Below are 14,433 nucleotides of genomic sequence, written 5' to 3' on the forward strand. Positions count from 1 at the left end.
TTCATTTTATTTTATATGCAAATGGACAAAAGTTCATGACAGACAGTCATAACTAAATGTACGTTGGGGTGGGTGGGTGGGTGTTTGATGACAACATTCTTTGGTTAAAGCAAATGATCTGTGGAAGGCATCGCTCAATTAGATTGAGCAAATATAACACCACAGACAACACTTTTCTTTACGTAGCCTACAATAATCATGTAACCTAATAATTAAATATACATTTTAAATATAAAAAATGCTAAAATCTCAAATAACATGCACGTAAAATGCATAAATAATGTAATATAAATAATTGGTTTAGCAGTAAAAACTAATATACTCTTTAATAATCTAATATATCAAGTATATCAACAAAAGTGTGTGTTTTATTTTATTGTAATATATTGTAGTGAATATTATTTGAATGGGTACAGTATGTGTGATGTAAATGTTCAGGACTTGCATTTTATAAGGGCTCTGCTGCTAAACATTTGGCAGGATTTTGAAGATATCGGAAACGTGGGCATCTTTGGCTTACAGCCAGCATGCAGGCCTTTACGCTGACTGCCTTTTTGTTCGTAAAATGCTGCGGCTTGCTCTTTTGACACTTTCTCCATAAATAACTTAAGAAATGCATTTAGACGTTATCATACGTGATACTTGATTGTATAACGCCTTTTACGATTCACCAGCAGGCTTTCCTTAGGATCCACTGTATATCACATCATGTCATATATATGAATAAATGTGCATTTATATATCTAATTGATTCTGCAGTGTCACACCAGTCCCCTTATAATCTACTACACTTCACTGAAGAAAGGGTAGTATGCTTGATATTCTGTGTTATGAAAGACTGGCCTGTGATTGGTTGCACTGGGTCTTCTGCAAGCACTTCCGTATAGCAACAGACCCCCATTCACCCGCTCTCATCCGCACACCCCTCCCCATTTCCCCATCCTCTCTTTCCTCAGACAGTGGCAGCCCCTCATACCGTGCTCAAATTCATCCTCCGAGGGGGCTTCGCTGCGCTGATGCTGCTGCATCTGGGGGAGCGGTAACCATGGTAACAGCTAGGCGCTGACCCGGCTCTGCCGGCTTGCCTCGCCACGCTGTTTTTCAAGCTTGACCTGGATTCTGTAGCGCTGGTTATCTGTGCAAAAGACACTCGGTTGATTGACCCGCTTCTTCTTTCATACGTGGTCAGTGATCAGAGGACCCCCGTGCATGCGCCTCTGGCTTTGTGACGGCACTCGCCTGCTGCCCACACGGCACTATTTCAGTAGCAGAGCGTTTCGCCGGGTGTTGACTCATTTACTGTATGAATGGAGATTTTCTCGCGTGTGAATATTTTAAAGGATTTGTCTAGCCTGCCGAAGGAAATGACGCTGTTGTGGGTGTTGTGTTCGGCTTTGTGTGCAACAACATGCAATTGTTTTCTTGAGGACGAAGCACTTATTTGGTGCTACAGTACATAAATGTGTGTGTGCATGTAGGTGGACGTCAAGGCATCAGGAACATTGGTAGATGTCAATTGGCCCAAAACTCAAAGACTGCATCACAGAAGTTGCATATATAGGGTGTCTTTAAATACTTACATAATAAAGGCATTTGATTGTAATTATTTTGCATATCCATGTTGTTCTGCGTAGGTTTTGGGATGGATTTAGGGTTACGAAAAGGGACAAAATTTAGGCATTTTGCAGACGCTTTTATCCAAAGCGAGTTAGGGTTAGGGTAAGGTACATCGACATACATGTACACAATAGGTACAGTCTGTAAAAACCCAGCTAAAATTAAAAATCAATTTTTGTGATTTACGGTTTTTAAAATAAAGTCATCTTACATAATGTAAAGATCGTTCTGTGAAAATATATTTTTTTATTAATCTGCCACCTTCTTATTTATAATCAGTGCAATGGCTTTAAATTATTATAATGGGCTTAAGCTAAATAGATGTGGAAAAATATAACCCAACATCAGTTGCCATTATCAGATGACTATAGGTCTACATTAAAGGAAAACACCACCGTTTTTCAATATTTTACCATGTTCTTACCTCAGGTTAAACGAATTAATACACACCTATCTTTTTTCAATGCTTGCACTTAATCTTTGTACAACGCGTTGTGAATGTGTTAGCATTTAGCCTAGCCCCATTCATTCCTTAGGATCCAAGCAGGAATGAATTTAGAAGCCACCAAACACTTCCATGTTTTCCCTATTTAAAGACTGTTACATGAGTAGTTACACAAGTAAGTATGGTGGCACAAAAAATCTGGATTGTGCTGGAAGTTGGTCGCTTCTTTCCGTCTACAGAGTCCATTTGAAACATGCTAGCAATTGCCGCTGTTTACTAATAGCTGGCGTACGCTTCTATATGGAACGCCCAAGTAGACGACCACACGCATGACGTCACATTTTGAATTTCGCGCCAATTCGGACCCGACTCCTCCACACACAAAAGAGCCTACAGGCTGATAGAGACAACCGTGGAGGACACTCAAGGTGTCATTCTTTCTATTACATTATGGTTGGCTCATAAATATACAAATGAAAACTCTATCTTAAAGATTTTTTTAAGTAATAACCTACATGTAGGTAAGAACATAGTAAAATATTGAAAAACGGTGGTGTTTTTCTTTAAGCAATCAGTTGGGGTCATTTTATTCCAGACAGCAGATGACTCCGGGCCGTATACGTGCCACATGCCCCATTCAGTCCGCCAGCGACTAGCAACTCATTCATTTCTATGGAAGCTTGGGACTTCCGGCGACATGAGCAAAAGTGACCATTGGCGATTGGATGGGCGTGTCCAGCGACGCGAGAAAGTTAAGAAAAGTTTAACTTAATGCAAATGAAAAGCGATTTTCGGGAGCGACTACCAATGGGAGCGAAGCAGTGGACTTCACGTCATCCTTCTATCGTCAGTTACTGGAGTGGACGGTATTCATTTGTTTACGAAAACCAGATTTAGAAACGCCTCATTGAAAGAGACGGCGTCACACAGTGAGAAAGTCGCTGGTGGTCTGAAAGAGGCTAAAGTCAGCAGCTAAGGTGTAGATTCGACCTGAAGTCGTCTTCTGTCTGGGTGTTCAAACTCTAAATATTCTGCCAGTACAGTTTTTTACAGCATGTAAATAGCATCGCTGGACTTGTCTGCTGTATGCTGAATTATTATGTCTTGTGTGTGTTACAGATGTAATGGAGCAACAGAAGGTTTTGCGCTCCAGCTGTCTAGTGAGTGGAGTTCACACCCCTCCCATCCGTCGACACAGTAAGCTGGCAACGCTGGGGCGCATTTTCAGACCGTGGAAATGGAGGAAAAAGAAAAACGAGAAGCTGAAGCAGAGCTCTACAGGTGAGTCAAGCCGGGCTTTGGTGCATTTGTGTTTTTTTGCTGGTGATATTATACATGATGGGGCTGTTAGTAAACCTGAAGAGTACAGAATGTGTGTTTGCTTCAGTTTTTTTAATCATTTGAAGTACCTGTCATATTAAGATAGTATAAAAGTAAATCTATTTATTATTATTTTTAGCAGTATTACTAGATTAATCTCTATTTTAAGTATTGTATTGTTAAATTCAGATAGTTATAAAGGATGTGAAACAATAAATACTGGCTTTGCAATAGTACTTGTCCAAGAGTACACTGAGAAGCAAGAGTAAGGGCAGATTCCCAGTGACACCCGAGATACAGTATGATTTATGATTCACAAATGAAACAAGCGGCTGTTTGTCATTGACGAATTGAACTGGAGGAAAGTATGCTACTGATCGAATAGAGACCCAACGTCTAGAAGGAGTGGCATATAAAACAGCACTGAATCAGCAGAATGGCAGAGGTCATTTACAGCCGTGAGGAGAACTGTTGCTGTTGCTGTGCGGAGGGCAAAGATGGAACGGCTTTTAGAGATTGTCACGTGACTTCATTGGTAGAGCATGGTGCTAGCAACACCAAGGTCATGGGCTCAATACCCAAAGAATACACACTTTTAATAACCAGCACAATCTCATGACAATTCTGTCGGCACATTCTCCTCTGACCTCTAGCATCACCAAGGTATTTTCGCCCACATGACTGCAACATATGGGATGTTTTTCCCTTTTCACACCATTCTTTGTAAACCCTAGAAATGGTTGTGCGTGAAAATCCCAGTAACTGAGCAGACTGTGAAATACTCAGACCGGCCCGTCTGGCACCAACAAGCATGCCGCGCTCAAAATTGCTTAAATCATCTTTCTTTCCCATTCTGACATTCAGTTTGGAGTTCAGGAGATTGTCTTGAACAGGACCACACCCCTAAATGCATTGAAGCAACTGCCATGTGATTGGTTGATTAGATAAATGCATTAATGAGAAATTGAACAGGTGTTCCTAATAATCCTTTAGGTGAGTGTACAAACTCCCATGAGATCAGATGGTAATAACTGATTAATCAATAACAATAATGTGCATACAGACACACTTACAGTAACTTAAATTAAAATCAAGTTTTAATGTTGTTTATATGTCTGTGTGATGTTTCCGTCTCGGAAGTTTATCAAAGACAATCTTGAAAGGTTGTTGTAACCAATCAGGCAGTTCAAGGTCGGGTCTGCCTTATACATCTGAAGCTGGTGCCTTATACATGTGGCTGGTTGCAGTACAAGTCATAAACCCCGCCCTCTCCGTGCAAACGAACGTCAAAAAAATAAATAAATTATCCTTCCAATAAAATTTTCCGAAAGATGGTTGTGGTCCTTTAAGGTATTGTTATCACGCTGATATTATGTTCAGTTGGTGATTTTTGTGATAAGTTTCATTTTAGCTAGTAATTAGATGCGATAGAAACAGGGCGTGTCATTATAATTGACATTTGTGATAGACAGGTTCTCTGAGCGGACTCTCGGAGCTTCGAGGGAAGATTGAATATATAACTAACTATTAATTTCGATTTCTGTATTACTTCACACCGGCAAAATGAGTTGTATTTAACTTACCTTATTTTAGCAAACCAGTGAAATGAGACGGTCAAGGGGCGTGGTTGAATTGGGCATGCAAGCGTTTGATATCGCAGCTCCGCCTTCAGGCTCCATGGCCAATTCCTTCTGTGCATGCCCTGACTCCAAACTGAAGTTTTGCGTAACATGGCAGCGCCCATGATCAGACATTTTGCCTTCAATTCATTGCAATGGAAGGAAGCGACGTCGCGTCATCCATCTTTTTTTAAAGTGTATGGCCTGAGTGCATGCAGGGACTTATTTGCATATTCATGGCCCATTCATTCCTTAAAATTTTTACGGTTGTTTTATGTATTGGTTTCTTAACTCATTTCCTGACAGACTTTTTTTGAAAAGTTCACAAAAGTTTCACAAAATGCCTTCCAGGAAAATTTCCTTCTAAAAATATATAAACATACAAATATATCAAATAAAAGAGCAGACCTTCTGCTTTCAAAAAAACAACAAACAAACAAACAAGAAGGGAAAAAACTTTTCATCCTATCTATATTTTTTCTTTTTTATAACCTCTTAAATATAAGTATTTTTAATCAAAAATACAAAATTTTGAGCAAAAGCTGAAATAATTGCATTTTTGTGAAGGACTTTTGTTAGAGATCAGAATCAGAACGATTATCAAAACATACACAGTGTAAAATTAATAAATAATTGTTGTGCTTCAAGTTTTTTATAAATTGGGTAAGAGCGATGTGGATATTTGCTTTATTGCAGATAACCATAAAACCTCATCAGGAAAAAATTTTTTCATGCAAATGTTTTCTCTTAATTGACGAGATAATTTGTCAATGGCGGGGAAAGAGTTAATCCTTTTTGTTTTTTAAACCAGGGTCATTTGGATTTGGGGTTAAATTTGGGATTTTCTTTAGGATGTCATTTAATAAAGACCGTTTCATCGGACGCACGTGTGGTGACGTCGGACGTGTCTGGTCCGAACTTTACTTCCGGTTTCTGTTTTTTTAATGGTCTGACTAGTTGCTGAAACTGAACTTGTAAACAAATAGGTTTCTCCATGTTTTTGTCTATTTTTAAACCATGTTTGCCAATACCAATACAAAAAACACCTCGAAAAGATGCGCCATATAGACCCCTTCAAGGTTTATAAATTTTGAATGACTATCGGGTGCATGCGCAACATGGGGTCAAACTGTTCATACCATCCATGCTTTATAATTTAATCTAACAGGGCTGAAAAATGATGACTTACCTGAAATGAAGTGAGCACTACAAACACAAGCCTCTTTGATATTTGCATTGTCCCAGTCTGCAGTCAATTGCTTGCGGCTGCAAATGTTGTATTTTTTTGTTTTTGAGATTATGCATGAAACGCGAAAACTTAACGGAAGACCTGGTGCGATTTTCACAGCCCACGACGTAAGTAGGCATTTTTAACGATACCGAATAATACGCAACTCAATCTGCTGTAATGACTTTTCTGACCCCGACATGCGCAGTGGGAACCGCCTGTGACGTGAACCGTGAAGGGGTCTATTAAGTGAACGGGAAGGACTGACGTATCATATGCACGCAAAATTGGAATTTGAAGTATGTGTTGCACGACTGTGTGCTATTCGCATGCAAATCATGAGAATGGACTGGAGTTTTGTTAGATTTGAAAATGTTAATTTTTTTGAGAATTAGCAGACTGTATTTCACACAAAACTGTACTACGGCCAAGAGATCTGTTGGGAAATGGATAAATCGAATAGTAGGCAACTTTCATTTCATTACTTTTCATGACGAAAAAGTTTCATTACATGATGAGAAAATCACATCATCCAGCAGAGCTCTGCCAAGAAAATGATGATATATGCACGAATGGCAGCTAAGATGGCTGAAGAATTGCTAGATTTCTGGTAATGATGGGACATGTCTATCACATACATTTAGACAAAACACAGGACATTTTTATGGATGCCCGCTCTTTTCCTGGGCCAAGTGATTAAGCTTTACCTGTGTCCCTTACAACAGGGTCCAAAATAGCGTTTCCAGTTACAATCCTCTGGTAAAATTGGACATCGGCTATTTATTGATAGTAGACGTTGACATCAATTGATTGTGCGATATGCACAATATCTCATTGAATCTGCTCTGTGTGTGTAGATGTGGCCCTGGCCTGTGGACTTCACTCCCCAGATCTAAGCTCTCCCATCCAGGGCATCTCAGATGCAGAGATGCGCCTGCCGGGCTCTCAGGGGCCGATACTCAGCATCAGTAGCATGGAGTACCTCAGCTCAGAACAAGACAATCTGCCTATCGGTGAGTGGAAAGGTGCGACTCATTTACTCATATTTCTCATGATTTTAAAAACATTAACATTATTGTTTTTTACCCATATAAGATTCTATACAGGACAGCGAGACAACAGAGGAGCCAAATTCGAATGACGAAGAGGAAGAAGATGCTGCTCCATCTGTGAACGAACACGAGGATGCTGAGGAAGATGCTGAGGACGGAGATGAAGATGAGGAAGATGAACCGCACGAACCGTCTCCTCCCAGCAGTCACGGCAATCTCACCTCTCAGCTCAGTCCTGAGGAAGGTGTGTTCATCTCCACACATTAAAAGCAAAATCATTGCGTTTTCTCTGACTGTGTTTGTTTCTTTGTTTCCGCAGACCCGGGTAAAGTCCACATCTCAACTGTGCCTCACTCAAACTGTTTTCTCCCGAAAGAACTGCCTAGACTCCCCGACGGCCCCAGTTCGGTCGTTTTAAGAGGGCCTTTTACCAATTCTGTGAGTTCACCACATATAGGCAGCATACATCCGCCGCTGCCCCCTAGCTGTATAATAGAGGAACTGCACCGTGCCCTTGCAACAAAGCTAAGACAAGAAAGGTAAGCATGTTAAACCATTTATCATCACTCTTTTATAGGAAGTTCAGAAATGTTTTTGTTAATGCTTAATACTATTATTCTTTTTTCCTGGCCTATAGCGTTGATCGGGAGACAAGCGGAGATTGTGAGAACAGAAAGGAGGCGGAGGAAAACAAGGAGAATGTTAGACAGGACAACTGCTTCACTGATGCTTCAGGAATTATCTATGACATTGACAGCTGGAATGAATCTGTCATTTCTGGTGAGTGTATTGTGTTAGTCATAAATAAAATAACATCAAAATAGCAACATGTATGTAACTAAGGTGCACCTGATGTACTCTTTCACAGTCCTCAAAATCAATGAAAATAAACTTGTAATAGTTAGATATGCTAGAAATACATTTCTATATAATGTTTAAACACACAGCAGATGTACATTGTGAGTACACTGCCTCAGTGACACACTAAAAGTAACCCATTTTGCATTTTTTTTTCTGAGAGTGTACAGTAAAAATGTGCAGTGTTTATTTTGATAAAAGCACATATGTGACCCTGGACCACAAACCAAAAGTAGCACAGGTATATTTGTAGCAAAATCCAAAATACAATGTATGGATCAAAATTATAGATTTTTCTTACGATATTACGCAAAAGATGATGTTCCATGAAGACATTTTCTACCATAAATATATATAAAATGTATTTATCATTAGTAATATGTGTTGCTAAGGACTTAAATTGGACAACTTTATTTAAGATTATTTGATTTTTTTGCATACTCAGAATCCAGATTTTAAAAGAGTTATACCAAATATCGTCCTATCATAACAAACCATACATAGATGGAAAGCTAATTTGTTTAGCTAAGACCTTTATGACTGGTTTTGTGGTCCAGGGTCACATATGGTATTATTACCACAAAAGTTTTGTTATTATTTGTAAAGTTAAATTGTACTGTAAGGGTTAGAGTACTGATTAAAGTAAAATAACGTCTGGTTATGTGTTACTGACCAAGGGCGGAGACCAGTGGCGGCCGGTGACTTCTTTTTTTTGAGGGCGCTCGATGCGAAGTTCGTCACAACATGTATGTTGCCTGTCATGTGTGTGATCGAGTGATCCTATGTGCATTACGTGTCTTGTCAAAATAAGTGCCTGCTGCAGACGCGCCCAAAGGGTTTATGATAAAAGAGACACTCCCGTTTGCCAGATACTCACATAATCTCATGCGTAATCAGAGTTTACTGTTAAAGGAGTGTCTTGCGTGTATTTTGTGAACGTGAGCGTCTCTTTTATCATAAACGGTTTTGACGCGTGTGCAGCAGGCACTTATTTTGACAAAACACGTGATGCACATGGTTCACGTGACGCAACAAACACATATTTTGAAAACACGAGCAACACACATGACACTCCGAACACATATTTTTAATTTGCGCCCCTCGGATGAGCAGTGGCGGCTCGTGAATTCTCTTTCGAGGGGCACCAATTTAAAATAAGTGTTCGGAGTGTCATGTGTGTCGCTCATCTTTTCAAAAAATTTGTTTGTTGCATCATGTAAACTATATGCATCATGCGTCATGTCAAAATAATACCTGTCTGCTGCACATGCGTGGAAAGGGTTTTTCGATAAAAGAGACGTTCACGTTCAGAAAATACTTGCAAGACAGTAACTTAACACTAAACTCTGATTAAGCGAAAATTTGGCAAACGCGAAACTCTTTAATCATAAACCCTTTAGACGCATCTGCGTCAGGCACTTATTTGGACAAAACACATGATGCACATAGTTACACAAGAAGCGCCGAACACATATTTTGACATGACAAGCCACACACATGACGGGCTGCATACATGTTGTGATGAGCTTCGCATAAAGCGCCCTCGAAAAAAGAAGTCTCCGGCCACTCCGGATTCGACTAGCCCTAGACTAAAATAAATGTAAGAGCTATCCAAACTTAAAACAAATTGCACTGACATATCTTAAAATACATCAGTGCCGTTTATTTTGCTTCAAAATGCACACAAGTAATGTTTTTAGTAAGGCATGTTTTTTAAAACTAGTTATATGTCCTAATTAAACTAAGGCCAAGTCCTGGCTTAAGCTAATCTCTGTCCTGGAAACCACCCCTATATGTGCACTTTATCACCTGGTTCCTACTGTCTCTCTTTCTTTGTGTCGACTCCATCCTGCAAGAACCGACAGACGGATGACATCACAGTACCATGAGAGCGATGTACTGTGATGTCATTTGCCTGTCGATTCTTGCGGCGCCGCATGAAATCGAACACATCTATTTCAAACATCTTGGAAGGAGGCTGATGACCTGGCGTGCATGATGTTTGAAAGCCATTGTTGACATTTGAAATCACCTAAACAAAAACCTAAAAGAAGACCTTCTTTTGATAGACCCGCCCCACACATACACAACCCATGCAACGATGTTGGTTAGTAGGCACGCCCCTTACTGCTGATTGGCTACAAGTGTGTTTTGGTACTCGGCTCGACTCGCTTTTCCAAAGTTTTTTTCGAAAAACATGCATCCCACCTTTAATGAATTCATTTTAGAAATGTGAAAAGATACGGGGCTTTGGAAAAAGCATTCGGGGCTGCGCCCCTGTTACAGACTGTATTGAATATAACTTTGCATTATTTTCTCAACAGCATGCAACAGATGATGTACGAAGATTTTTGCTTGTATTGTTTATTTCAATTAAAAAAAAAGTTCTATTGCGCTTTTCACAATTTAGCAATCCCTGAATTAATCAATTATAAGATGATGTCATAAATATTTTCTATAATTTATTTTTAGTAGTAGATCAGGTAGGTTTCCTATTCATATCTAGTAGTTTAATCTAGTAGTCTTTATAATAATTATACTTATGTAATAAGCAGCCATACATGCGTACATCAATACACAATACATGCACAAAATATACTCTGATAAATTTGTTTTTCTATTGTTTTGTATATTTTATGTATTGCTGTATGCATGTTTGGCTGCTTATTATCTATCTGTATGTCTGTCTTTCTATCTATTAAATTGTATGTATAACACTTGTGCACAAAGGTGGTTTTTCATGTTTATTAGATAGATTTGTCGTTTTGAACAGTGTAGTCATTAAGTTAAATGGCAATAAATCTTCCTATATGCGCAGGTACATTGCCAAAGAGAATGACAAAGGAGCTGCTGGCTGTGAAGCTTCGAAATCGTCCCAGCAAACAGGAGCTGGAGGACAGGAACATTTTTCCTGCACGAACTGACCAGGAGAGACAGGAGATCAGGCAACAGATCGAAATGAAACTTGCCAAGTGAGTCACACGTGTGCGTTTACATTATCAAATATTACACTGCCCCCTGCTGGACTCTTTTGGAATACATAAAGCATGATCACAGATGATATAATGGTGGTGATTGAGATTCGACTTGAAGTAAGTTAATCTTGTTGGTTAATGTACCTATAGCTTTCATGAGATTATATTAATGATATATAAAGGCCATAGCGTTTGTGACTAGTTAGAAGCAATACATTAAAGGCACAATAAGTGGAAATTTTGCCTTTCAAATATCCAAACCCTACTAGCACATTGTTATATACAGTGTTGTGTTGACGTGTGTACTAGTCTCATCCCAAATGTTTTTAACTAATGTTTAAATCCAGAGAATTTGCTGTCTTAATCTATTCATAGGTCGCCAGTCAATGACATTATGTCCGGGTTATACACGGTTTCTGCTTTTACTGCCATAGAAACCTTAGATGTGTTTGACTCCATGTTGCAGTTGGCATGCCGATCGGCATCAGAGTATCACGAGTTGCATTGCTTTTGTGATACTTCAATATCATACGGCAATTGATAGCGTAGAAGCCGTAACGTCTAGCACGTCAATCGGTTGTCGCCTCTATCAAGCCACACATTATAAAGTTGTAACGGTATCGGTTGTAAAACTTTATTTCATTACGTCATCCATGAACCAGATTTATGAGTTTTGTTAGATCGATAAATATTGACAGTGAAGGTGAAGACTACAACTCCAGGGTTCCCCGCAGCACTTTGCAGTTCGGGCGGCCCGCCTAAGCTGGGAAACCGTACCGCCTTAACTAGGTCGTCCCAAAAAAATCCGCTACACAAAAGGCTGTCAAGCGCATCTCGGAGAATAGCGCGGACACGCTTCACACCACGAGTGTGCATGCTCGACACACGGCCGAAATGAGATAAAGACGTGGTCCGTCAACTGTCTGGAGGATAGGCAGTCTGTTAAACACGTGTCCGTGAGAACTGTAAGTGGAATTATGTTTTGGGTTTATTTAAGCCTGTTATTGTATTAGTCTATAGTTCTTGCAAATTTAAACTAAGTTAGCTGGTGATTTTGTTGTTTGAGCAACCTGCTAGCTAGGTTTCACGTGCCTGTTGATTCGATATAATTGTTGAGCGCTCTTGCTCACTTTATTTATGTGCATTATTTACATGCTACAGTAGTTACACTCCTTTAAGATAATGTAGTTAATAGTGGGAAATAATCAGTTTTTACGATTTTTGCGCTATCGACCATCGTTCGCCAGACGTTCAACAACATCTGCTTCAGTTTGTGTTTATTAACCCTTTAGTTTCACTTCATCACGCAGCAATTCCCGTTAGAGGTAAAAACATTTAATTAAATAATAATCTAGTATGTGTTCGTTTTCTGTCATAGTTTCTTTAAAATTAAGTTGTATTTATTTATTTTTTTATAAAAATATTTTAATTTTCATCATGACGCATGCGCCCCGCCCCTTTGATTGCCCGGGCAACACCCACCCGCCAAACCCTACCACCTTAACTAACAAATTTTATGCAGGAAACCCTGAACTCCATTGCACACTTTTTCACAGTGTCATAAAGCTACACCATCGATGTTGTTTAGCGACCTCTAGCTGCGAAAATTACATATTGTGCCTTTAACAAACATTTTTAGGGGCGGTTTCCTGGACAGGGTTTAGATTAACCTTGCAAAAAAAATACTGGTGTGCATCTTGAGACAAAACAATGGGACTGATATAAGTTAAGATACGTCAGTACAAAGGTGTTTATAAATTAAGGCAGCTTAAACATGCATTTTAGTCTGGGACTAGGATAAGCCCTGTCCAGAAAACGCCACCTAAAGTCGATTTTAACTACATGTGCTCTGATCCATGTAATTGAACAGTGTTTGAAATTCATATCTTTCTAAGTTAAATACTCCGAGACGGTAAACATGAGGAGCTACTAAGTGTGATGACAAGTCAAATAAAAAGAAAATAAATGTGAAATCTAAACAGGTGGCCAGAGGCAGTGTATTATATCATATCTGATCTTTACATCAAAGTGTTAAGCTCAGGCAGAGCAGACGTGAGGGCGGGCCGTCGCTGTGCCCCATGCAGTTACAGATGTGTTCAGATTAACTCTTGCAGTCAGTTGTGGTATTTCTCACCAGCATGAACAGCGCAATGTTAATTCTTAGAAGAAACAGACATCATGTTCGGGTTAATTTAAGCTTCGAGAGCATTTTGTAGAAATAGACAACAGGTGCTAAAATGTCCACACACCATGATAAGTGATCGTGACTAGTTATGTAATGACAGAGCCAATACAGGCTTGCAGAAGATTAAAATGTAAGGGAAATGTTACATTTATTTACATAAACGTTTGGTACAGAAATATATTGATGATTATTTACTACTGAATGAAACTGGATTAGAATTAATATAGGTTTAATATAGACTGTGTTTACTGTTATTGAAATAGTTTGAATTAAAAATAGACCCAAGAAGATTTATGTTCGAAACATGTTTGTCTGTGTAATCTTTTATTAAATGTAATAACTTGCTCTTCCTCTGAAATTAAATTTTATTTTCTGTTAATGTTATTAAGGCCATGCAGACTATTATTAACATTCATTACTATCCAGATAGCTATTTAGGAGTTGTTTAAGCAATTTGACAAGTGGGCACATGCTTAGTGAAGATCACCGAGTTTCTTTATTCTGTTTAACATAAAATAAAATATTTTGATAAATGGTGGTACGCACACAGTTGGTACCTATTGAACCCCATAGTAGGAAAAAAATACTATGGAAGTCAATGGGTACTGATAACTGTGTACTTACAATCATTTATCAAAATATCATCTTAATTGTATTTAACAGAATAAAGAAACTCATTCAGATTTAGACCAACATACGGGGAGTAAATGATGGCAGAATTTTAATTTTGGGTGAACTATGCCTTCAATGCATTGATTTAAAGCAGGGGTCTCCAACCTTTTTGTGAAGAAGGACTAAAAAATCTGGAAGGCTACTTTTTTAATATATTCTACTTAAAACTTTTTAGTTTTACTTGTTGATTTAATTTTATTTTACTCGCTGATGTGTTTTATAATTGCTTAAAATGTTAACATTCATAAAAGAGGCCAAGCTAATATAAGAAATAAGTAATAAATAAAAATTAAAATTGAGGCTATTTATAGACTTCGTGCGGGCAACCTGGTGCCCGTGGACATCATGTTGGAGACCATTGATTTAAAGGAAACGGAGGGGGACATGGATCCATCAGTTTTGTGCACTACCATGTCACTGAAAAGGAACTGCTTGTTGCACAAACGGACGCACTTATTTAAA

General features: G+C 38.8%; 1 protein-coding gene across 1 annotated transcript in view; it reads left to right on the forward strand.

The window, feature by feature from the left end:
• Window positions 1-14,433, forward strand: part of phactr3a (phosphatase and actin regulator 3a) — a 50,359-nt gene that overhangs the window by 27,046 nt on the left and 8,880 nt on the right. Inside the window, exons 2-7 of the mRNA XM_055188952.2 lie at window positions 3,182-3,343; window positions 7,087-7,242; window positions 7,325-7,525; window positions 7,601-7,820; window positions 7,919-8,061; window positions 10,958-11,111. Coding sequence (XP_055044927.2) covers window positions 3,182-3,343; window positions 7,087-7,242; window positions 7,325-7,525; window positions 7,601-7,820; window positions 7,919-8,061; window positions 10,958-11,111 — 1,036 coding nt within the window. The remainder of the gene's footprint in view (window positions 1-3,181; window positions 3,344-7,086; window positions 7,243-7,324; window positions 7,526-7,600; window positions 7,821-7,918; window positions 8,062-10,957; window positions 11,112-14,433) is intronic.

The sequence above is a fragment of the Misgurnus anguillicaudatus genome, chromosome 13, assembly GCF_027580225.2.
Source record: "Misgurnus anguillicaudatus chromosome 13, ASM2758022v2, whole genome shotgun sequence".
Taxonomy (NCBI): Eukaryota; Metazoa; Chordata; class Actinopteri; order Cypriniformes; family Cobitidae; genus Misgurnus; species Misgurnus anguillicaudatus.